At 43.2% G+C, this 26,676-nt stretch overlaps 2 protein-coding genes across 2 annotated transcripts in view; both read left to right on the top strand.

The window, feature by feature from the left end:
• Positions 1–8,581: 8,581 nt before the first annotated feature.
• LOC309549797 (uncharacterized protein) lies at positions 8,582–11,266 on the top strand (the record flags this gene model as incomplete). Its single annotated transcript, XM_082250301.1, has 2 exons — positions 8,582–8,609; positions 10,014–11,266. 2 exons carry the CDS (start codon positions 8,582–8,584, stop codon positions 11,264–11,266), a joined length of 1,281 nt encoding a protein of 426 aa, XP_082106427.1.
• Positions 11,267–18,132: 6,866 nt separating this feature from the next.
• Positions 18,133–26,676, top strand: part of LOC309549796 (uncharacterized protein) — a gene marked incomplete at its 3' end in the record, with an annotated part of 90,645 nt that continues 82,101 nt past the window's right edge. Inside the window, exons 1-2 of the mRNA XM_082250300.1 lie at positions 18,133–18,155; positions 18,272–18,369. The remainder of the gene's footprint in view (positions 18,156–18,271; positions 18,370–26,676) is intronic.

Raw genomic sequence — 26,676 nt, 5'->3', positions numbered from 1 at the left:
TGCACAGCGTGCACCGCGACCTCGGCGCGACTTGCACGGACTTCATATAATTGAAGCCAATGCAAGTCGCCTCCAGGTCGCCCCAAATTAGTACAGGACCCTTTTTCTAAGTCGGAGCGACTTGTGTCGCTCCTATTAGAACGGGTCCTGTACTATTCAATGGCGGGCGATCAACCGCGACTTGTCAGGCAACCAAGTCGCCTGACAAGTCGCGCTAGTGTGAATGGAGTCTTATACAAGCTGTACACTCACTACTTTACATTGTAGCAAAGTGTCATTTCTTCAGTGTTGTCACATGAAAAGATAGAATAAAATATTTACAAAAATGTGAGGGGTGTACTTACTTTTGTCAGATATTATGTGTATATGTCATCATCTGCTGGAGATAAAAGAGGTCACAGTGGAGGGGGGCGTGGCCGGCTGTGAAGGCAGATGGAAGCTGCTGCATAGAGCTCTCTGATAACGGGCTCCCTGCAGTAAAGGAAAGCGACTTTCAGCACTCCTGAGGGATTGAAAAAACACCCAAAAGATGCAGCAATCTAGCGGAAGGATGGGGAAGAGGAAAGAAAGAGGAATTCCCCTCAAATTAGGGGACTTTAGGAGCCCGGCCGGGACTCCAGGAAAATACCAAAATGGCGCTGACTCCTCCCCCTCTCATGGCAATGCTAGAGAGCAAGAAATGAATGCTGAAGAAGGAGAAGGATCACAGAATGCCCCAAATGAATGCAGTCTGCAGATGCAAGATGACACCAGCAGCCCTCTAAAGCAGAAGAGGAAAATCACTCCTTCCAATGGAAATGTAAGTGATATTGATCATGATCATGACTATGATTTCACACGTGGTAACAATCCATATGATGCAAAATTAAATGCAATACCCACCACAGGCCAACCTATATCAGATTCCACAATTAAAGACATAATAATGTCATTAAGAGGAGCCCTACAATATGATGTGATGAGCTTTATGCACCAATCTAAAAAAGAAATAGACAACCTTGGAGAGAGAGTGGACTATGTAGAAAATAAAATGTGCGATTTCACCAATGCACATAATGATCTAGTTGATGCACATTTCGAGCTGGAGGATGAGATTAAAAATCTTAAACTAAAAGTAGCAGATTTGGAAGAAAGATCAAGAAGGAATAATGTAAAATTCCGAGGCATTCCTGAGAACATAAAGCCTGCTGATCTGAAAAGCTTCCTAAAAGAAATGATTTCCACACTGCTACCTACGATTCCCCATCAGGAACTGATGATAGACCATGCACACCGGTTACCTAAACCCGCACATATACCACAAAGGCTGCCTAGGGATGTTATTGCCAAAATCCACTTTTTTCAAGTAAAAGATCAGTTGATGCAATTTGCACGGCATAACTCACCTCTACCAGATCCCTATGCAGGAATAATATTATACTCAGATCTTTCACAGGCAACTATACAGGCACGCAAGAATTTAAACACGATTACTAAAATTCTAAGGAATCATAAAATAATTTACAAAGTGGGGATTTCCTACGAGAATTATGATAGACCGAGATGGAATGACGTATAATATCACCAACATGGAAGAAGGCCTGAAAATTCTAAAATCGTGGGGCTTATTACCAAAAGATGACGAGAATGCGCTTGGCAAAGGTCCACCTGAGAAAATCCCACAGCAATGGCAAACAAGTAACAAATAAAATATTTCACCTATAAAGGAGAATCTTTCCCATTCACCATATATTTTTATGGTCACACACAGGAAAAATAGGATATTATCCGCCCTCAGGTAACGAATAACTCAGGGAACCCCATGTCGGGGAGTTTTCTTTTTCCTTGTTCTCAGTTTGTTTCTAACTTTTCATTAACCCCAATAACCAGTACAGTCCTAATGTACACAGGAGTTAAATTACATCTCCCTTTTTACCTTTCTACACCTATGGTTTATGGTTTTAGTTCTACACTACTTTCAGAAAATTACAGGGTACAACACTGCCACCTACTGGATGGAACAGGATCCAACAATGAAGATCTCAATATATCACTTTTCTCTTCAAAACATCTACTAATGTTAGTCTCCATCAAAAAAACCTTACCAATCTAATGGGTCTTACATTTTTGTCAATTAATGCAAGAGGTCTCAACAGCCCGTATAAGCGTAAAGCTCTATGGAATGACATTTTAAAACATGACAGTGACATTGTCTGCATACAAGAATCTCACTTTGCAGCAAACAAAGCACCAAAATTCTCTCATCACAAGTTTCCGCATATCTTTGTCTCCAACAACACCAAGAAAAAGAAAGGAGTTATCTTAGCAATAAAAGACTCTGTGTCCTTTCAACCTCTGAATATTAAAGCTGACTCTCAAGGAAGATTCATCATACCAGTAGGAACTATTGAAAACACAGAATATACCATAGTTAATATCTATGCCCCCAACAAAAACCCTCATCAGTTCATAAAGAAAGTAATATCGAAGGCACGGAAAATACAAAAAGGAAACCTTATTATATGTGGAGATCTTAATGCACCATTGGACCCCCTTATGGACACCTCCAAGCAAGGACACACTAAAAGAATTGGCCTAAACAGTATTTTCTCTAATGAGGATATGTATGATCCCTGGAGGTGCCTTCATTCCACCGAAAGGGATTACACATATTACTCCCATGTTCACAAATCTTATTCCAGAATAGACTATTTTATTACAGACAAATTATTATTGCAGAATATAATCAATGCTCAGATACACAATATCTCTTGGTCTGATCATGCCCCTATAACAATGGAAATCAAAATAGGACAACCCTGTACCAATAACAGAGTATGGAGAAACAATGCTTATATCCTTTCCCAAGAAAAACATTTGTCCATGCTAAAAGAAAAACTTAAAGAATTCTTTGTAATTAACGATAATGACTCGGTGGAAAACACCACCTTATGGTGTTCTCATAAAGCCTATATTAGAGGTCTACTAATCCAAGTAGCCGCTAGGGAAAAAAAAAAGAAAAACGACACAATAAATAAAATATTAAAGGATATCTCGGTACTAGAAGAAAAACACAAAAATACCCCTAATGATATAAAACTAGAACAACAACTCAATAACCTCAGAACAGATTTAAGAATAATTTTGATAGAAGTTCACGATAAATACTTAAAAAGACTGAATTCAAACTACTACTCCCAAGGTAACAAAGCTAGCAAACTATTGGCTAACCAACTACGCCAACGACAAATTAAAAATAAAATTAGCAAAATAATTCATCCCAAATCAGGTAAAGTAAGTTATAACCCCCAGGAAATAGCTGATACCTTCTCAGAGTATTATGAATCCCTGTATAATGTTAAAGAGGACCTACACACCCATCAACCCACATCTGAAATGATATCTGACTTCCTAAAAACAATAAACCTACCTGAAATATACCCCAAGGATCTGGAATCACTCAATGCCCCAATATCAGAGTCAGAAACCCTCACAGTTATTAAATCATTACCCAAACATAAAACCCCCGGGATTGATGGATTGTCTGGAGAATATTATCAAGCCTTCAGCAACATCTTATCTCCATACCTGACCAAATTATTTAACCAAGTAGCCAAATCTGGAAAATACCCAAAAGAGATGTTAGAAGCACTAATTATTACCCAAACCAGGAAAAGACCCAACCACACCCATAAATTATAGACCTATATCCTTACTCAACGCGGATATAAAAATCTATGCAAAAATATTAGCGAACCGACTAAATAATATAACATCATATCTCATTAGTCCAGACCAAGTAGGTTTTGTTAAAGGAAGACAAGCCCCTGATGGTACTAGACGAATGATAAATCTAATTAATCATATAGAAAATAGTCAAACTCCCGCGATTCTCTTAGCATTAGATGCAGAGAAAGCTTTTGATAGAATGCATTGGAAGTTTATTTCTAAAACTCTAGAAAAATTTGGAATCAAGGGATTTATACACTCGGCCATTATGACTTTATACTCACAACCCTCAGCTAAAGTGTTCTCCTCAGGTTTAATATCCAAAAGCTTTAATTTGACCAATGGAACCAGACAAGGTTGTCCACTATCCCCAATAATATTCTCATTAGCAATAGAGCCTTTAGCGGAATATATACGCAATAACCCCAAAATTAATGGCATTAAAATAGGGCAATATGAACATAAACTGGGGCTATTCGCAGACGATATTATTCTAACAATGACAAACCCTGACATATCTTTACCCACGGTTCAAAAAATACTAGATCAATATAGTAAAGTCTCCTACTACAAAGTCAATCAAAACAAATGCTATGTCCTACCTATGAATATTGAGAAAGATCACATTAAAAACCTGCGTGAGAAATATGGCTACAATTGGGATGATGTATCTATATCATATCTAGGTATACAATTGACGTACCCAACCTCCAAATTATACCAAGTTAATTTTCCCAAACTCATAGAACAAACTAACAAAGACCTACAACATATCCAAATCGTTCAATTATCATGGGTTGGTAAAATAGCAGCCTTTAAAATGCAAATACTACCTAAAATCTTATACTATTTCCGGTCCCTCCCCATCCTGATACCCCCCAAATTTTTCACGCAGATGAATATTAAATTAAAACATTTTATATGGAATAAGAAAAAACCCAGAGTAGCATTCTCAATATTAACAACTCCCAAAGCCTTAGGAGGAATGGGATTGCCAGATATAAAAAATTACTACTATGCATCACTATTAGACCAAATGAAATTCTGGTTCTCCTATCATGAGGACAAACTATGGACAAACATTGAAAAAGAGATCACTAAAGGACACGATCTATTTGCCCTTTCTATGGCCAAAATTATAATACCCAAAAAAATAGTCATACCCAACCTTCTTTCTATCAAATCAACACTATTAGCATGGAAGCATATCCTATCCAAAACTAAAACTGGAAACATATACTCGAAAGTAGCATTACCTACAAGAATAATAGACTACTATAAAATAAGATTATCGGCCGAAGAGTGGATAAATCAAGGTTACCATTATTATAATAACCTTCCGTTGCATCTTAGGAGTGTTGCGGAGGATAAACTAAGGAAATGCGCCCGACTAAAAGATCTGAAACTCGATGGTAATATTGATATTCCCACAGAAATATGGCAATTTTTTACAGGCCAAAACTCACAAAAAACGAAAGGAATAAAACTATTCTTTAATCTACTTTCCTTTTCCAGTAATAAAAATCCTAATATGACTAAATGGGAAAAGGATCTCTCACAAAATTTTACGTGGGAACAATGGCAAAAAGCATTATTGATTAATAATAAAGCATCCTCATGCATTGAGCATTGGGATAATTCACAAAAAATTCTAAACAGATGGTACTTGACACCATATAGATTATCGAAAATATTTCCTTCTGCCTCCCCGATATGCTGGAGATGTAATGAAGTAACAGGAAATCTTCACCACACTCTCTGGGCCTGCAAGAATTTAATACGTTTCTGGAAATCTATTTCTTCACTTATAGCCGAAATAACCGGTAACCTGACAGAACTGGCACCTGCGATGGCACTATTGGGAATAGACCTAGATTTATACCCAATATGTTATAGAACTATAGTAGCACACATTCTAATAGCTGCAAGACTTACTATTGCTAGTATGTAGAAATCTACCGAATCTCCCAACCAGTCCAATGTAATCACCAGACTGAATATACAAGCACAGTACGAACTGCTTTTAGCATACAAAAATTCATCTACTAATAAATTTAAAAAGAAATGGCAAATTTGGTTAAACAACCCAAGAGCTTCTCCTTACCTAAAGAAATGTGATATCTAAATCTCCATTATAGTTCAGATCAATTGGTTCCAATGTCCCATCCCTAATAAACCTTAGTACACGGCAACCAATCCACTTACAGATAGTTCCCATTGGGGGTAGTCGGTTTGGGTGTGCTGTGTTTTATTTAATCATAATAGTTTTTTTCTCATCTAACTGTTACCTGGTACTCCTGTAATTCTCATAATTTCCTTCATTTTCTTAACTGTTGTTACATGTACCAAGCAATGAGTCAGAAGTAACAAATAATTGTAAATGTTATTGTTGAAATTGTTAAATTAAAATTTTAATAAAAATTACTTAAAAAAAAAAAATACGCCTACAATCACCGTAAGTACGCTAAGTATAAAAATCCCAATATGGTCCACAAGGTGGTGACCTGACTTCTCTCAGATGGAACGCACAGACAGGAAGTGATGCAAGATACAGACAGGAAGTGAGGAGATAAAGACAGGAAGTAATTTAAGACACTGACAGGAAGTGATGTAGGTCCACAGAGGAAGTGATGTCAGATATAAATAGGAATTTCAGAGGCAAGTCGGGAGGAAGAAGAGAGGAGATGTAGCTGGAAGTGGCAGCAGAGGAGGTAATAAGATATTATTATTACATAAATAAAATGTTGTCCTTCCGTTTTTATGCCAGGGAAACAGAGAAACAAATAACACTGAGAATCAGATTGCAGTCCCCTGGTGAAATCACATAAGTAGGATGAGCAGGTAAACTCCCTCCCTTATCTCTATTATTAAAACACATGTCTGACCGTAGAGGTGAGGAGGATTCTGGGAGGTCACATGACATCACTTCCTATCCCTAATAATAAAACACAGACCTGAACGGAGAGGTGAGCAAGATTCTGTGAGGTCACATGACATCACTCTTATCTCTATTAATAAAAAACAGACCTAACCGGAGAGGTGAGGAGGATTCTCAGAAGATTCTTAGAAGGACACAAGAATCTCTACAAGGACATCATGATGGAGAATCAGCCGCCCCTCACATCACCGGGTAAGAGGAGACTTTATTGTAAAGGAGAGAGCAGTACGGAGGATCCACCTAGATCCCCCATCATCTGATAAACACATAGAAACAATGTATTCAGTCAGTGTGTGTGTTTCCTACAGATGGATCCAGTAATGGGAACCCACCAGACAGATGTCCCCGTCCTCTGTATTCCCAAGATTCCACAGAGGTCAACATTAAAGAAGAGATAAAAATGGAAGATGATGAGGATTTTGTAATGGAGGAGGCAGAGTTTTCAAAAGGACATAGGAAGCAGTACAAGGACACCATGATGGAGTCATCCAGCTACAGAAACCCACCAGAGAGATGTCTCCATCCTCCGTATTCCCGGGATTCCACACAGGAAGATCACACCATCCCTCACCATCATCAGGTAGGTGAAGATGGATGTTGAGATCGTAAAAGTGATCTGACTGTATGAAAATATATTCAACTAAACGTAAAAGGTTATTTGTGCTCACATTTTAAAGAAACCATTCCCTGCTATTTTGTTTGTTTAGAATGAAAATCTGATAGATATAAAAGATGAGGTTAAAGAGGAAGAAGTGATGAATGTGATTGGTGATCAGCATTTCGGCGAAGGGGTTGGGATGATGGACAAAGTTAAGAAGGAGGAATCTTCTCCAGACATCAGCACAGGTGAGTGATGGCCACTAAATACAAAAACTGTTTGGGTATATGGATTGATGTTTGAGGATCTGTAGACCCATTTCTACCAAGACTTCATGATGGAGAATCAGCCGCCCCTCACATCACCGGGTAAGAAAATACTTTATTGTAAAGGAGAGAGCAGTGCGGAGGATCCACCTAGATCCCCCATCATCTGATAAACACATAGAAACAATGTATTCAGTCAGTGTGTGTGTTTCCTACAGATGTATCCAGTAATGGGAACCAGCCAGAGAGATGTCCCCGTCCTCTGTATTCCGGGGATTACACACAGGTCATCATTAAAGAAGAGATAAAAGAGGAGGATGATGAGGATTTTGTAGTGGAGGAGGCAGAGTTTCCAAAGGGACACAGGAAGCAGTACCAGGACACCATGGTGGAGTCATCCAGTTACAGAAATCCACCAGAGATATGTCCCCTTCCTCCGTATTCCCAGGATTCCACACAGGAAGATCACACCATCCCCCACCATCATCAGGTAGATGAGAATGAGAATCCCAGGCCCTAAGAGATATAATTTTTCTATTATTTTTATTTTTTGTATTTATTATTATTTCTGCCATTTTGTTGGTTTAGGATGAAGATCTGATAAATGTACAAATTGGGGTTATAAAGGAAAAGACGTATGTGAGGGGTGATCAGCATTTTACAGAGGAGGTTGGGATGATGGACGCAGTTAAAGAGGAAGAAACTTCTCCAGATATCAGCTCGGGTAATTATGGAAGAATGGGTTAAAGGTTACTTAGTGATGTTTGGTTGGGTGATATCATTGATCTGGTTAGTTGTCATAGTTTGGTGTTGTGATTGCACCCAGTTCCACCACAGATCTCCTTTAACCGTGTAGCACAATTCCCAGCCATTTTGCTGGATGTGGGTCCCCCTGGGTTACCGCTAGCAACAACAGCATATTTAAGCATGTTCTCCAAGTGTGAGCACTGAGACAATGACCAGTCCAGTATCTTTGGGTTTTGTATTTATTTTGTAACTTGGATAGGAGAAGGGATGAGTGGGATACTCAGTTGACTCAACTATGCACAAATTGCTAGGGACAACTAAAAAATGCCGATTGGCACTGACTTGACGCTGGGTAAATGCCGGTCAATGCTGTTTAACACTGGCCTGCTGCCTGTTAACGCTGAACTGACTTTTGACTGCTTTCCTGAATAATGAAGTCCTCTTTAAGCTCCCTTAAGCACTCCTTGCTGAGGTAGCTACTTGTATGAACTGCTCCACTGCTGAACACTTCAGGGCCCGCACCGGTGCCCCCTTTCTCTCATTTATCTTCAGGGCTTAGACACTGGCACCCCCTTTCTAAGCCTTCTCTACTGGTTAGCTGGCTCCCCGATCCCTCTGACCCTCTGGAGTGGTCCCCTCTCCTAGGCAGACCCCTGGGCAGTTTCGAGTACTCACAACGCTGTTTTTCCTGAAAACTTCTGCCCAGCAGCTCCACTCGGTCCACAGCACTCTGGATCCTTTCCTGCAGCCCAGCTCAACATCCAGTCCTCTAGGCCGACAGCCCAGGACACACTTGCTTCCTCTGACAGGAGGAGTGACAGCTGGCAGCCTCCTCCTGGGACTCTGCTTCCCGCCAAAGACACTCTGTCATGTGCTCCCCTCAGACTTATACCCCATCCCAGGGTGCATTGCTGCAGGTCCCGCCCACTGAGACAGATATAAGCCCTGTTGCACGATTGGTCAGGATTCCTCCACTGTCCAACAAGACCCATCATTGAACACAGTGGGGAGACTCCCCAAACTCAACAGGCACACCTGGAAACGCATGACAGCCTAGCTGAATGATCAATGCCCCCCCCCCCCCCGATAAGCAGACAGGGCCATATAAATACTTTTTCCTTGCACCTACCTAGTAGGAGGGAGCTACGAACTTTAAAATGCTCGACCGACATATATTACTCCTGAAAAATACCCATACCAGAAGTGACACTGACCCCAGCCAAATGCAAAACTAGTGACAAACACTCAGAAAAGATGAGTAGGGAAAATGTCAGTGGCCTCCACCTGTAAAACCATTCCTGTTTTGGAGGTCGTCTCATTGTTGCCCATCTAGTGCACCTGTTGGTAACAACCCCCTCTGCTACTTGACTGAGCAGATGAATATCCCAGGAGTTTCCCTGACTTGATGCTATACTCTGATTATAAAGTGTTGAGCAGTGTATATGAGTGTGGAAAACTCTTGGTAATTTTTCTTGTCTTCTGACAGACGGACTCTGTGGTGGGAATAGAAGGACATCGGAGGAAGATGTGACTACAGAAGATAATGACATGGCATCTTCTCCAGAAGTAAATCCCGTTCCTCATAATATACATGACAGACCTCACCATTGGAGGAGATCATTGGAATCTCCTGATACTTCACATAGTCCTCTAATATCTGACAGTGCCGGCGGGTGCGGGAAACCATCTCATCTCAGGGAATCTTCTTTATACCATAAAGGGGTTCATACAGGAGAGAATTCATTGTCATGTCCAGAGTGCGGCAAATGTTATAAATACAAAAAAAGCCTTCTTAGCCATCAGAGAATACACACAGGTGACCTTCCCTATTCATGTTTACAGTGCGGGAAATATTTTAAACAGAAAAGATACCTTCTTCAGCACCAGAGAATTCACACAGGGGAGCAACCTTTTTCATGTTCAGAGTGCGGGAAATGTTTTAATCAAAAAGGACACCTTCTTCGCCATCTGAGAATTCACACAGGGGAGCGTCCCTATTCATGTTCAGAGTGCAGGAAATGTTTTAATAATAAAATAAGCTTTCTTAGCCATCAGAGACTACACACAGGTGAGTGTCCCTATTCATGTTCAGAGTGCGGGAAGTGTTTTATTTCGAAAGGAAACCTTCTTAGCCATCAGAGAATACACACAGGGGAGCGTCCCTATTCATGTTCAGAGTGCGGGAAATGTTTTAGTCGAAAAGAACACCTTCTTAGCCATCAGAGAATACACACAGGTGAGCGTCCTTATTCATGTTCAGAGTGCGGGAAATGTTTTAGTCGAAAAGAACACCTTCTTAGCCATCAGAGAATACACACGGGTGAGCGTCCCTATTCATGTTCAGAGTGCGGGAAATCTTTTAATCACAAAGCACACTTTCTTCAGCATCAGAGAATACACACAGGAGAGCGTCCCTATTCATGTTCAGAGTGCGGGAAATGTTTTAATCATAAAAGAGACCTTCTTAGCCATCAGAGAATACACACAGGGGAACATCCCTATTCATGTTCAGAGTGCGGGAAAGGTTTTAGTCGAAAAGAAGACCTTCTTAGCCATCAGAGAATACACACAGGTGAGCGTCCTTATTCATGTTCTGAGTGCGGGAAATGTTTTAATCATAAAAGAAACCTTCTTAGCCATCAGAGAATACACACGGGTGAGCTTCCCTATTCATGTTCAGAGTGCGGGAAATGTTTTAGTCACAAAGCACACTTTCTTAAGCATCAGAGAATTCACACAGGGGAGCGTCCCTATTCATGTTCAGAGTGCGGGAAATGTTTTAATGAAAAAGGAACCCTTCTTACCCATCAGAGAATACACACAGGTGAGCGTCCCTTTTCATGTTCAGAGTGCGGGAAATGTTTCAATCGTAAAGAAAACCTTCTTAGCCATCAGAGAATACATACAGGTGAGCGTCCCTATTCATGTTCAGAGTGCGGGAAATGTTTTATTTGTAAAGGAAACCTTCTTAGCCATCAGAGAATACACACAGTTGAGCCTCCCTGTTAATGTTCAGAGTGTGGGAAATGTTTTGCACACAAATGTTTACTTATTAGACACCAGAAAGTTCATACAGGCGAGCGTCTCTAATCTTGTGCAGAGTGTGGGAAATGTTTAACTAAGAAAGAACACCTACTTACACACAGGTGAGCGCCCTTTTTATTGTTATGAGTGCGGGAAATGTTTCCAAACAAAGGTTTATATCTTAGAAACCAGAAATTTCATACGGGCAAGCGTCCTATTTCGTGTTCAGAGTGCGGGAAATGTTTAAAAATAAAGGAAATATAATAAAACATCGGAGTGCACCCCCTGCTGGTACTACGGAAAATGGACGCTGGATTGTAACGGGTGGAACTGTTTAGTCCATAAACAAATGTGAAACACCCACAGTCCACTCAGGGTAGGTTTACACCCGCATCGCCCTCTGACCCGCTGTGGGGTTGGCAGGCAGCTGGGAGCCCTTATGTTAACCCTGTAAAGCCCACGCCAGTACGCCGCAACCGTATGCATCGGGGCTGTTGCGGCACAACCCCATTCAGTTGAATAGCATTGCCCAATGTGACCGGGGGATGCGAGGTTTGCAGCAGCCGCAAATTGCAGTGCCATGTGTACCGCCCCATCCGGCTGCCATTTAAGCTTAAGGGGGGTGGTAAAATAATGACTCAACTGTCTACCTTTACCGATCCCTCCCCACATGAGACAACAGGCGGGAAACCATGACAATACATGGGGCAACAAGTGAGCAATTAAGACAAAACATGGGGCAACAGGTGGGCAATCCGCACAATACATGGGATAATAAGTGGGCAATCCTGACAATATATGGGGCATAAAACCAATGAAAATGGTGGCACTCCAACAGGTTATAGCGATGATATTTATTGCAGACAGTCAATACGGGATAGAGAAAGGTGGACGCGTTTCACACGTAATATCGTGCTTCTTCACCACGGTGTGCGTACCTGTTGGTAATACATGAGGGCAACAAGTGGGCATTCATGACAATACATGGGGCAGCAGACAAACAATTCTGACAATACATTCTTTTTGTGTTCTACTTATAAATATGTATATAGATCTAACCTACTGGATGGAAAAAGATCACTGTAACATGCATTAACCCACAGCAGCCAATCAGGATTTATCTTTCACTGGTGAACCTTCTTAGAAGGGGGGGAGTTGAGATCTTGCATTGATTATAGGGTCCTCAATGGCATCACGGTCAAGAATGCATACCTGATGATTGGTTGCTTAATTTTTTTGCTCCTTTAGATTTATTGAAGTAGCCGGCTTTTTATTGGTCCAACCAATGTATGATTATTAATACATTTGACACATTTGTTAATTCTATTATAAAAGATTTAAGCTTTATTTTATTCATATCATTACTGTGTGGTAATCGCTTATTCTGATCTTGTCCAATAAAAACTCTTGGTACAATATTCTGTGCCGAGTCTTCTTTTTTACCAATGATTAGATGATCGGTGATTGGAATGTGATCAGTTCATAGAGAGTCATCCATTGGGGTTTTATTAGTGAGATGGAGAGTGGAGAAGGCACCACATTGACAGCCATTGGAGGCCCTTTCTAAAGCCCTAAACTTTTTGGCAACCTGTCTATGACATTAGTCTTCCAAACTCTATCTCACTGAGCTAAGGCCAGAAGAGTTCCAGGAGTTCTACTCTGCCCACAGTTCCCAAACCAAAAGGAGACATCCACCACATCTTCAATCTTAATGCCCCATACACACGTGCAGATTATCTGAAGACTTTTGTCTGCAGACTTACCAAAACCATATAATATGAGGTCAAACCTAAACACTTTCAATTTGTATGCAATCCGGCAGGCCCTTGCACTACATAGAAAAGTTAAATCTGAAGACAAAAGTCTTCAGATAATCTGCACGTGTGTACGGGGCATACAGCTATAAATGTCCTCAGCTGGGCCCAGGAGTTTTTTCTTTGACTGCCCCACATACATGTACTTTGTAGGGCAGCCGTTCTGCGCAAAATCACGTACCTGTCCATCATCTGCTTTTCCGGGTCTGGGGCGTGCACACGCGCCGCCGGTGGTCAATCAGCGGATCCGGCGGACACGGTGTCCGTCGGTACCCAGTAATCGTTCCTAAGAGAGGCGGAACAGTTGTCTGCCAATGTAAACAAGGCAGATCGCCGTTCTTGTAGTAGGGAAGATGGAGATCCTGTGTTTCTGCTAATGAAGGAAGGAGAAACTGGCGCACAGAGATTATATATATGTAGCGCGCCCCCCACAGGGGCTGCTGAGTATGTTCGTTTCCTCCACACTCCCTTGACCCTGAGGCACCTCCAACCCGCTTGATACTATGGGTTCTGACATGGTAGTTCAGAGAAACAACAATGACACTTGAATAACAATATATCAGTTTACTGACTTAAGAAGGAAATGAACAGATATAGTTTCAACACAACAGGAAATAGGAGTGCAAAGAACCAAAGTGAGATTCTGAATCCTAAAGTCCCAGAATCACTGAGTGGCCCAAGACTCAGAATCTCATACACCAATAATGTCAGCTACAACTAGATTCAACAATATCTAACTGAAGAAGTATATGAATATAATAATGATTCAATTCCTCTTATAAATGAGTGAGAGTGACAAATCAGACGTTTGTCTCTATATTAACTGTAGATAAAACAGTTGGATCTGACTAACTCAGCTGCATGGATATATCTCAAGAGAATCTATATCAATCTTAAAAATAACCTGAAAGAGTGCACTCTATCACCTATAGGGGGCCCCCTTTCCTATGAATTAAATGAGTCTCTTCCTGGGCATGGCCTTGCTAATCTTCGTCAGCAGTTGGAGCTCTAATCATTCCATGAATGATATTTGTAATCTAAAGGGAAAAAGGGGTATTTGTAATCCAGGCTCTGTCTACAATGAAGTCAGTATAAACCACTGTATGTGTACAGATGAGGCCTCCTGGTTCGCCAAGCAATATGAAAGATCAGGAGTGTCCCATGGCAACCCCTCCACTACATTAAAGCCCTCTCTGTGTCTCTGCTGCGTCACAGGCCCTTTCACTTTGTCTGTGAGCTGCTGTGCTCACTACAATTAGGTATCTCTCACCCAATCCTCTTACACTGCTCTCCGACAGTCCTCCACACCAGGCTGGTCACCTCTCTGTAACTTCTGCCACCTCTCCAAGGTGTCTCTGCTCTAAATCCGTCACTCCTCTGTGACATCCGCCACCTCTCCAAGGTGTCTCCGCACTAGGCCACAGCCTCTACTCGCTCTGCTCTCCACAGCGGTTCTCCGGCACATCCACACCGCACGCGGTCCCTGAGGCAAGAGAGCGAACATCCGACTCCTTCCCTTATTTATAGACTCTCCCATAATCCCCCACGGAACCCGCATCTCCCTAGGAGGATAGTTCCATTTGGCCCACATTGCACAGTCTTCATCCTCCACTGGACTATATATTCCACAATCCAACACGCCACTCTTCAGGAGAAACTCAAAATAAGAAACAAACTAAAAGGAACAGTATATAAGCCTTAACTATGCTGGTAGCGATTTCTTCACTTGGCTACATCCTCCCCCCACTTGAATGTCTTTGGTCCCCAAAGATGATGGGACTCCTAAGTGGGAGACTCCATTGAGATATAAAGTACCACATAATTAAAACTAACAGCAGTCTTGTGTGGAACTAATAACAGCTGACAACTGGCCAATAAATGCACCTTCGAACAGCTGACTATACAAATTACTAGAAAGGTCTGAGTCACTCTCACAATAGGCCAATAAGAAATCAGTGGGCAACCGAATAGTGTCAGCAGGTGGAAAAAGATCATCTTCCTTGGGGCGTTAGGGTATCATACGTCAGTCTCTTTGGCGGGTGTATTTCCCTTCGTAGCCTTAATGACACCCCATCTCTGGGTCCAGATTCACTTTCCAACCCTTGAGAGCTACAACTAGGTTGAGACTCCTCACACTCCTCAGAAGGGCCCATTGACTCCTCTGTGTCTTGTACAATTGAACTCCTGTCTTCCTCCTGAACCCTGCACGTGGCATCCTCCTGAACCCTGCATGTGGCATCCTCCTGAACCCTGCACTTAGCACCAGCATACAATGGGCACACTGACCGCCAGCATACAGGGGCACACTGACCACCAGCATACAGGGGCAAACTGACCACCAGCATACAGGGGGCACACTGACCTCCAGCATACAGGGGACACACTGACCACCAGCATACAGGGGGCACACTGACCACCAGCATACAGGGGGCACACTGACCTCCAGCATACAGGGGACACACTGACCACCAGCATACAGGGGGCACACTGACCACCAGAATACAGGGGGCACACTGACCACCAGCATACAGGGGCACACTGACCACCAGCATACAGGAGGCACACTGACCACCAGCATACAGGGGGCACACTGACCACCAGCATACAGGGGGCACACTGATCACCAGCATACAGGGGGAACACTGACCTCCTGCATACAGGGGGTACACTGACCACCATCATACAGGGGGCACACTGACCACCAGAATACAGGGGGCACACTGACCACCAGCATACAGGGGGCACACTGACCACCAGCATACAGGGGCACACTGACCACCAGCATACAGGGGGCACACTGACCACCAGCATACAGGGGGCACACTGATCACCAGCATACAGGGGGCACACTGACCACCAGCATACAGGGGGCACACTGACCACCATCATACAGGGGCACACTGACCGCCAGCATACAGGGGCACATTGACCACCAATATGCAGGGCCACTTGTTACCTGTCCACAGGGGACATAACAAATCAAGTAAAACAACTACTATGCATCTAAAAAAATCTCAAAAGCAATAAGAGAATCTTGTTAGCCGGTTCCCTTATCTAACGTGCAACAATAAAAAACAAAAAATGCAGCACTGCCCTACACTTCATCTATAATATTCTACAAATGGACTTATAATGGTAAAACCTATAAATGAATATCCTGTGCAAATCAACCAATGTATTACAATATAGTAGTGATGGTGTCACCCTCTCTACAGAGAGTAAGAAATATATCAGAGCTGCAATGTGCAAATAGTGGTGACCCCCCCCCATATATAATCACAATAAATAGTACAATTAATGTGCATATTTTACATTTTATTATGATTATATATCGGGCGTTTCACCACTATTTGCACATTGCAGCTCTGCAGTATTTCTTACCTTTTGCAGAGAGGGTGACACCATCACTCCTGCCTGGATTGGATTTTAATTTAGCTGCCCCATCCTCCCCTCCAAGTTTTTCCTGTATCTTATCCTCCTAACATTTGGTAGTCCTATCCCAAAAAATTCTAAAAAGTATCTTTATCTTTTTTTTTTCTATCTCATGGACGAAATGTGAGAAATAACGTATATATCATACAATCATTCCATAAACACATCCCACATACACCGCATAGATCATTTCAAGGAAATATGCTCATAAAATAGTTTACCATTTGCAAAAAAAAAAAAAAAGTCCCCGGATTTCATTTAAAAAATCTGGTCACCTTACAATATGGTCCACAAGGTGGTGACCTGACTTCTCTCAGATGGAACGCACAGACAGGAAGTGATGAGGTAAAGACAGGAAGTGATGTAAGATACTGACAGGAAGTGATGTAGGTCCACAGAGGAAGTGATGTCAGATATAAAAAGGAATTCCAGAGGTGAGTCGGGAGAAAGTAGAGAGGAGACGTAGCTGGAAGTGGCAGTAGAGGAGGTAATAAGATATTATTTTCTATATATAATCTTTAATTACATAAATAAAATGTTCTCCTTCAGTTTTTATGCCGGGGGAACAGAAACAGAGGAACTCATAACACTGAGAATCAGATTGCAGTCCCCCAGTGAAATCACATAAGTAGGATGAGCAGCAAAACTTCCTCCAGCTCTCCTGTAGCGCCCTCACCAGGCAGAGCTGAGGTACTCATATTCTATCTGGGGAAGAGGCAGAGCTCGGGGTGACCCCGACACTCACCCATGAAAATATTCAGCAGCTTTCCTCCCTTGTCACTACTAACATTAATCCCGTCCTCTGCCCCAACACCAACTGGGCCCCCACTCCTCACCCCCAATCTAACACCACTGTCCCCCATTCCTCACCCCATCTAACACTGCTGTTCACCATTCCTCACCCCCCCATCTAACACCACTGTCCCCCGCTCCTCATCCCCCATCTAACACCGCTTTCCACCGTTCCTCACCCCCATCTAACACCGCTGTCCCCTGCTCCTCACCCCCCATCTAACACCACTTTCCACCATTCCTCACGCCCATGTAACACCACTGTCCCCTGCTCCTCACCCCCCATCTAACACCACTTTCCACCATTCCTCACGCCCATGTAACACCACTGTCCCCCGCTTCTCACCCCCCCATTTAACACCGCTTTCCACCATTCCTCACCCCCATCTATCACCCCAGTTCCCTACTTCTCATTCCTAATCCAACACTGTTGTTTCCCTCTCCTTACTCCCTTCCCACACTGCTCACCTATATTCCACAACCCCCACTGACACTGTTGTCCCCCACTCCTCATTCCCTTATTCAACATTTCAGATCTCCACTCTTCACACTCCATATTTGACGCTTCTGTCGCCCACTCTTCACCCAGACCCAATGCTGCCACTTTGCTTTCTCTCTTGTCTCTCATGATATCGCTCTTATCGCTATTAATAAAGCACAGACCTGATCGGAGAGGTGAGGAGGATTTTGCGAGGTCACATGACATCACTCTTATTTCTATTAGTAAAACACAGATCTGACCAGAGAGGTGAGGAGGATTCTCAGAAGATTCATAGGACACAAGGATCTCTACAAGGACGTCATGATGGAGAATCAGCCGCCCCTCACATCACCGGGTAAGAGGAGACTTTATTGTAAAGGAGAGAGCAGTACGGAGGCTCCACCTAGATCCCCCATCATCTGATAAACACATAGAAACAATGTATTCAGTCAGTGTGTGTGTTTCCTACAGATGGATCCAGTAATGGGAACCCACCAGAGAGATGTCCCCGTCCTCTGTATTCCCGGGATTCCATACAGGAAGGTCACACCATCCCTCACCATCATCAGGTAGGTGAAGATGGATGTTGAGATCATAAAAGTGATCTGACTGTATGAAAATATATTTCACTTTTAGGTATAAGGTTATTTGTGCTCACATTTTAAAGAAACCATCCCCCGCTATTTTTTTTGTTTAGAATGAAAATCTGATAGATATAAAAGATGAGGTTAAAGAGGAAGAAGAGACGTATGTGAGGGGTGATCAGCAGTTCAGGGAAGAGGTTGGGATGATGGACAAAGTTAAAGAGGAGGAATCTTCTCCAGACATCAGCACAGGTGAGTGATGGCCACTAAATACAAAAACTGTTTGGGTACATGGATTGATGTTTGAGGATCTGTAGATCAACTTCTACAAAGACGTCATGATGGAGAATCAGCCGCCCCTCACATCACCGGGTAAAGCCCCGTACACACACGCAGATCGTCGTCATACAAATGTTCGTCTTTTCTCCCCGGGATGTCGGTGTCTGTTGAAAAGTGCAAAGACAGCACAAGGACAGCACAAGAATTTTGTCCGCAGACTTCAGCTGACTGCAGAAGTGATGTCATGTAATGGTTAACTTTCCCTGTGTTTTTTATTTTCTGAGCATGCCCAGTCTTGCAAATCTGCGGTCTGTCGGCTGATTTCTGTACTGACAGGCGAACAATCGTCCGTTCTGGTGTCTGCAGACAAAAATTTTCATGTTTGCAAGAAAGACTCTTGTCCGCGGATTGTGTGCAGACATCTGTCGGAGGCACCATACTAACACGCATACAATCGGCAGATCTTTCGTCCGCCGACGTTTGTATGACGACGATCTGCGTGTGTGTACGGGGCTTAAGAGGAGACTTTATTGTAAAGGAGAGAGCAGTACGGAGGATCCACCTAAATCCCCCATCATCTGATAAACACATAGAAACAATGTATTCAGTCAGTGTGTGTGTTTCCTACAGATGGATCCAGTAATGGGAACCCACCAGAGAGATGTCCCCGTCCTCTGTATTCCCGGGATTCCACACAGGAAGATCACACCATCCCCCACCATCATCAGGTAGATGAGGAACAATTACTGATAGTTATGATTTATATACAAGTGTGTTTGTTACAATGAATGTTTTATTATATATTCAGAGTGGAAACCTCGGGGATGATAATATTGATGTTAAAGAAGAGTATAAAGAGGAGGATGAGGAGTATGGAGTGATGGAGGAGTTTTCAGAAGGACACAAGGATATGATAGAGCCACCTAATACCAGGAACCCACCAGAGAGATGTCCCCGTCCTCTGTATTCCCAGGATTCCACACAGGTCAACATTAAAGAAGAGATAAAAGAGGAGGATGATGAGGATTTTGTAATGGAGGAGGCAGAGTTTCCAAATGGTCACAGAAAGCAGTACCAGGACACCATGGTGGAATCATCCAGTTACAGAAATCCACCAGAGAGATGTCCCCGTCCTCCGTATTCCCAGGATTCCACACAGGAAGGTCACACCATCCCCCACCATCATCAGGTAGATGAGAATGTAGGAAAGTGATCCCAAGCCCTAAGAGATATCATTCTTCTATTATTATTATTTTTTTGTATTTAATATTATTTCTCCCATTTTGCTGGTTTAGGATGAAGATCTGATAAATGTACAAATTGGGGTTATAAAGGAAAAGACGTATGTGAGGGGTGATCAGCATTTTACAGAGGAGGTTGGGATGATGGACGCAGTTAAAGAGGAAGAAACTTCTCCAGATATCAGCTCAGGTAATTATACAAGAATGGGTTAAAGCTTACTTAGTGATGTTCGGTTGGGTGGTATCATTGATCTGGTTAGTTGTCATAGTTTGGTGTTGTGATTGCACCCAGTTCCACCACAGATCTCTTTTACACTTTGAAATGCTCAACCAACATACACTGCTCCAAAGAATGAAAGGAACACTTTGAAAACACATCAGATCTCAATGGGGAAAAATATCATGCTGGATATCTATACTGGTATGGACTGGGTAATGCGTTAGGATCTATACTGGTATGGACTGGGTAATGTGTTAGGATCTATACTGGTATAGACTGGGTAATGTGTTAGCATCTATACTGGTATAGACTGGGTAATGTGTTAGCATCTATACTGGTATGGACTGGGTAATGTATTAGGATCTATACTGTTACATAGTTGGTGAGGATGAAAAAAGACATCAATCCATCCAGTTCAACCTATGATGTGTGTGTGTGTGTGTTTTATGTTAACCGTACATTGTATACCCCTCTATGTTGTGGTCTTTAAGGTGCCGATCTAATAGTCTTTTGAAACTATCGATGCTCCCCGCTGATACCACTGCTTGTGGAAGAGAATTTCACATCCCCACTGCTCTGACAGTAAAGAACCCTTTACGTATTTTAAGGTTAAACCTTTTTCCCTCTAGTTTTAGTAAGTGGCCACTGCCATCTGCCATGTAGTTGCCCCCCCATTATTTTGTTCAGGTCCGTTTGTAAGGTTACCACATACGGCATAGAAGAATTTGGCCTGCTTAGTTTAGTATCGTCCGCAAATACAAAGATTGTGCTAGATATCCCCTCCTCTAGGTCGTTTATTAATAAATTAAACAGGATTGGTCCCAGGACAGATCCTTGGGGGACCCCACTTTCCACACCCTCCCAAGTACTTCCTATTTATCACCACCCTCTGGACTCTCCCCTGGAGCCAGTTCTCTATCCAGGTACTCACCCTATGGTCCATACCTAGGTACCTTAGTTTGTACAGTAAGCATTTGTGGGGAACTGTGTCAAATGCCTTTGCAAAGTCCAGATACACCACATCCACAGGCCTTCCTTTATCCAGATACACCACATCCACCGGCCTTCCTTTATCCAGATATACCACATCCACAGGCCTTCCTTTATCTAGATACACCACATCCACAGGCTTTCCTTTATCCAGATACACCACATCCACAGGCTTTCCTTTATCTAGATGGCAACTCACTTCATCATAGAAGGTTAATAGATTGGTTTGGCAAGAACGATTTTTCATGAATCCATGCTGGTTACTACTAATAATACCGTTTTCATTACTAAAGTCTTGTATGTGGTCCCTTAACATCCCCTCCAAAATCTTGCAGACTACTGATGTTGGGCTGACCGCCCTATAGTTACCCGGGATATATCTCGGACATTTTTTAAATATTGGTACCACGTTGGCATTTTTCCAATCAGCTGGCACCATACCCGTCTGTAGACTACCCTTAAAGATCAAGAATAACGGTCTGCCAATCACCTGGCTGAGCTCTTTAAGAACCCTCGGGTGCAAGCCATCCGGTCCCGGTGATTTATTTATGTTAAGTTTCTCTAGTTTAGTTCTAAGTCTATCTTCTGTTAGCCATGGCGGTACTTCCTGAGGTGTGTTGTTTAGTTTAGCATTACAAGCTGGGTTAGTGTAGCCCCCCGATTCTTTTGTGAAGACTGAAGAGAAGAAATTATTTAGCACTTCCGCTTTCTCACTGTCCTCTGTGGCCAGATTCCCTTCATCGTCTTTTATGGGGACAATGTGTTCTGGCCTCGCTTTCTTACTATGTATATACTTAAAGAATTTTTTTTATTTTTTTTACTCTCTTCCGCTATATGTCTCTCGTGTTCTATTTTAGCCGCTTTGATTTTGCCTTTTTATTTCTTATTACACTCGTTGTAATGTTGGAATGCTGCCAATGACATCTCAGCCTTGTATTTTTTGAAGGCCTTTCCTTTAGTATTAATATGCATTTTTATGTTGGAGTTTAGCCACCCTGGATTTATTTTAGCTCTTTTAAATGTATTCCCCTTTGGAATGCACTGGCCAATCCCTTTGTTTAGTATGCTCTTGAAGCACTCCCATTTTTCCTCCGTGTTCTTTGTTCCTAGATTTCTATCCCATTTGAAATTGTCTAGCAAAGAGCGTAGTTTAGGGAAGTTGTCTCTTTTGAAATTCAGTGTCCTTATATTACCCTTGTGTTTCCTATTACTATGATTAATACTGAAACGAATTCACCTATGGTCACTATTTCCCAAGTTGCACCGTATTTCTATATCCGTGATCAGGTCTGTATTGTTGGTAATCAGTAGGTCTAGTACTGCATTGTTTCTTGTCGGTGCGTTCACCATCTGACCCATGAAATTGTCCTGCAAAAAATTTAGGAACTGCAGAGCCTTGGATGAATGTGCGGTTTCTTCTGCCCAGTCTATATCTGGATAATTAAAATCCCCATTTATAATTACATTTCCCATCCTTGCTGCCAATCCAATCTGTGAAAGGAAGTCCGCCTCCCCCTCCTCCCTCTGGTTGGGGGGCCTATAGCATACGCCCAATATTACTTTCCCCATAGTGCCTTCCCTTTGAAGTTCTACCCATAGGGATTCTACCTCATCCATAGCTCCATTATTATCATCCCTCATATTTACCTGTACACTGTTCTTAATATACAGACATACCCCTCCCCCTCCCCATTTTTTACCTTCTCTATCTCTGCGATAAAGGGAATACCCCTGAATGGTCGCCAGCCAATCATGAGAGCTGTCAAACCAAGTCTCTGAAATCCCCACAAAATCTAAGTCCTCCTCATACATCAGCAGCTCCAGCTCTCCCGTCTTGTTGGCCAGGCTTCTAGCATTGGTATACAAACCTCGTAATTTTGTCTGGTTGCATACTATATTCTCATTTGATGTTGTTTTTAGGCTGCTCTTGCGATTTTTCCCCATACCCACCTTGGGTTTAGGAACTCTGAACACCCTACCGCTAATGTCCCCATTTGTGCCCGCTGAACCTTGCTCCCCTTTGGCTAATTCTACATCTGTACCCTCCCCCCCCAGGACCTAGTTTAAAAGCCCCTCTAACTTTTCGGCCATCCTCTCACCCAGTACGGTTGCACCCTCCCCATTTAGGTGCAATCCGTCCCTACCAAAGAGCCGGTGGCCGACTGAGAAGTCGACCCAGTTCTCCAGGAATCCGAAACCCTCCTTACTACACCAGCTCCTCAGCCACTTGTTTACTTCCCTCATCTCCCGCTGCCTCTCTGGTGTGGCTCGAGGTACAGGTAGTATTTCTGAAATAAATCACCTTGGAGGTCCTAGTCCTCAACTTAGTGCCTAAGTCCCTGAAATTGTTTAGGACTCTCCATCTTCCTCTGACTTTGTCATTGGTACCCACGTGTACAATGACATCTGGGTCTTCCCCAACCCCACCCAATAATCTGTCCAACAGATCCGTGATGTGCCGAAGCTGAGCGCCCGGTAAAAAGAAAGACAGCTCAGCACCTACGGTCTTTTTGACAGAATGCACTCTCTGTCCTTCAGAGTCCCTTACCACCAGAACCTGTCTTTCCTTTCCCTTGCTCCCGCCCCTACTTGAGGAGTTCTTCCCCTGGCAGCTAGGGGCGTCGCTCTGCTCCAGCAATGCTGTCCCTGACTGGTTTCCCCAACATCACGCAACAGGGCGTATTTACTGGGGTGCTCCAGCCCAGGATCGGCCTCCTGGCTTTTTTCCCTTCAACCCTTCCTGTCACCCAACTACTCTGCTTTGATGCCTGCACCCTTGTATCTCCGCCCTCCTCTGTGTAGGCCCCTGTCTGTACCTGGATACGTTCCCAGCTCTTCTTTTAGTATGGAGATACTTTTCAGTGTTGCCAGTTGCTTCCCTAGATTCAGGACCTAGATACTGGTATGGACTGGGTAATGTGTTAGGATCTATACTGGTATGGACTGGGTAATTCGTTAGAATCTATACTGGTATGGACTGGGTAATGTGTTAGGATCTTTACTGGTATGGACTGGGTAATGTGTTAGGATCTATACTGGTATTAACTGGGTAATGTGTTAGGATCTATACTGGTATGGACTGGGTAATGTGTTAGGATCTATACTGGTATGGACTGGTTAATGTGTTAGGATCTATACTGGTATGGACTGGGTAATGTGTTAGGATTTATACTGGTATGGACTGGGTAATGTGTTAGGATCTATACTGGTATGGACTGGGTAATGTGTTAGGATCTATACTGGTATGGACTGGGTAATGTGTTAGGATTTATACTGGTATGGACTGGGTAATGTGTTAGGCTCTATACTGGTATGGACTGGGTAATGTGTTAGGATCTATACTGGTATGGACTGGGTAATGTGTTAGGAAGGAAAGGATGCCACATAGTTTGATGGAAATGAAAATTATCACCCTACAGAGGGCTGAACTCAAAGACACCCTTGAAAATCAAAGTGAAAAAATGATGCAGCAGGCGAGTCCATTTTGGTGAAATGTAATTGCAGGACCTCAGAATGGTCCTCAGTAGTGTGTACGACCCCCACGTGCTTGTATGCATGCCTGACAACGTCGGAGCATGCTCCTAATGAGACCACGGATGGTGTCCTGGGGTATTTCCTCCCAGATCTGGACCAGGGCATCACTGAGCTCCTGAACAGACTGAGGTGTAACCTGGCGGAATCGGATGGACTGAAACAGAATGTCCCAGAGGTGTTCTACTGGATTCAGGTCAGGTGAGTGTGGGGGCCATTCAGTGGTATCAATTCCTTCATCCTCCAGGAACTGGCTGCATACTCTCACCACATGAGGCCGGGCATTGTTGTGCACCTGGAGGAACCCAGGACCCACTGCACCAGCATAGGGTCTGACAATGGGTCCAAGGATTTCATCCCAATACCTAATGGCAGTCAGGGTGCCATTGTCTAGCCTGTAGAGGTCTGTGCGTCCCTCCATGGATACGCCTCCCCAGACCATCACTGACCACCACCCAACCGGTCATGCTGAACGATGTTACAGGCAGTATAATGTTCTCCACGGCTTCTCCAGACCCTTTCACGTCTGTCACATGTGCTCAGGGTGAACCTGCTCTCATCTGTGAAAAGCACAGGGTGCCAGTGGTGGAGCTGCCAATTCTGGTGTTCAATGTCAAATGCCAATCGAGCTCCACGGTGCCAGGCAGTGAGCACAGGGACCACTAGAGGACATCGGGCCCTCAGGCCACCCTCATGAAGTCTGTTTCTGATTGTTTGGTCAGAGACATTCACACCAGTGTCCTGCTGGAGGTCATTTTGTAGGGCTCTGGCAGCGCTCATCCTGGTCCTCCTTGCACAAAGGAGCAGATATTGGTCCTGCTGATGGGTTAAGGACCTTCTACGGCCCTATCCAGCTCTCCTAGAGTAACTGCCTGTCTCCTGGAATCTCCTCCATGCTCCTGAGACTGTGCTGGGAGACACAGCAAACCTTCTGTCAATGGGAGGTATTGATGTGCCATCCTGGAGGAGTTGGACTGCCTGTGCAACCTCTATAGGGTCCAGGTATGGCCTCCTGCTACCAGTAGTGACACTGACCCCAGCCAAATGCAAAACTAGTGACAAACACTCAGAAAAAAAGAGTAGGGAAAATGTCAGTGGCCTCCGCCTGTAAAACCATTCCTGTTTTGGAGGTCGTCTCATTGTTGCCCATCTAGTGCACCTGTTGGTAACAACCCCCTCTGCTACTTGACTGACCAGATGAATATCCCAGGAGTTTCCCTGACTTGATGCTATAATCTGATTATAAAGTGTTGAGCAGTGTATATGAGTGTGGAAAACTCTTGGTAATTTTTCTTGTCTTCTGACAGACGGACTCTGTGGTGGGAATAGAAGGACATCGGAGGAAGATGTGACTACAGAAGATAATGACATGACATCTTCTCCAGAAGTAAATCCCGTTCCTCATAATATACATGACAGACCTCACCATTGGAGGAGATCATTGGAATCTCCTGATACTTCACATAGTCCTCTAATATCTGACAGTGCCGACGGGTGCAGGAAACCATCTCATCTCAGGGAATCTTCTTTATACCATAAAGGGGTTCATACAGGAGAAAATTCATTGTCATGTTCAGAGTGCGGGAAACGTTTTAAACAGAAAAGAAGCCTTCTTAGTCATCAGAGAATACATACAGGTGACCTTCCCTATTCATGTTCAGAGTGCGGGAAATGTTTTAATAATACAGGAACCCTTCTTATCCATCAGAGAACACACACAGATGAGCGTCCTTATTCATGTTCAGAGTGCGGGAAATGTTTTAATCATAAAGGAAACCTTCTTAGCCATCAGAGAATACACACAGGTGAGCGTCCCTATTCATGTTCAGAGTGCGGGAAATGTTTTAATGTAAAAGGAACCCTTCTTAGCCATCAGAGAATGCATACAGGTGAGCTTCCCTATTCGTGTTCAGAGTGCGGGAAATGTTTTAGTGAAAAAAGATACCTTCTTCAGCACCAGAGAATTCACACAGGGGAGCATCCCTATTCATGTTCAGAGTGTGGAAAAAGTTTTAATCATAAAGGAACCCT

This window comes from Pelophylax lessonae, assembly GCF_965119305.1.
Source record: "Pelophylax lessonae genome assembly, chromosome: 3".
NCBI lineage: Eukaryota > Metazoa > Chordata > Amphibia > Anura > Ranidae > Pelophylax > Pelophylax lessonae.
The sequence above is the reverse complement of the archived record's forward strand: the minus strand, read 5'-3'. Positions and strand labels throughout refer to the sequence as shown.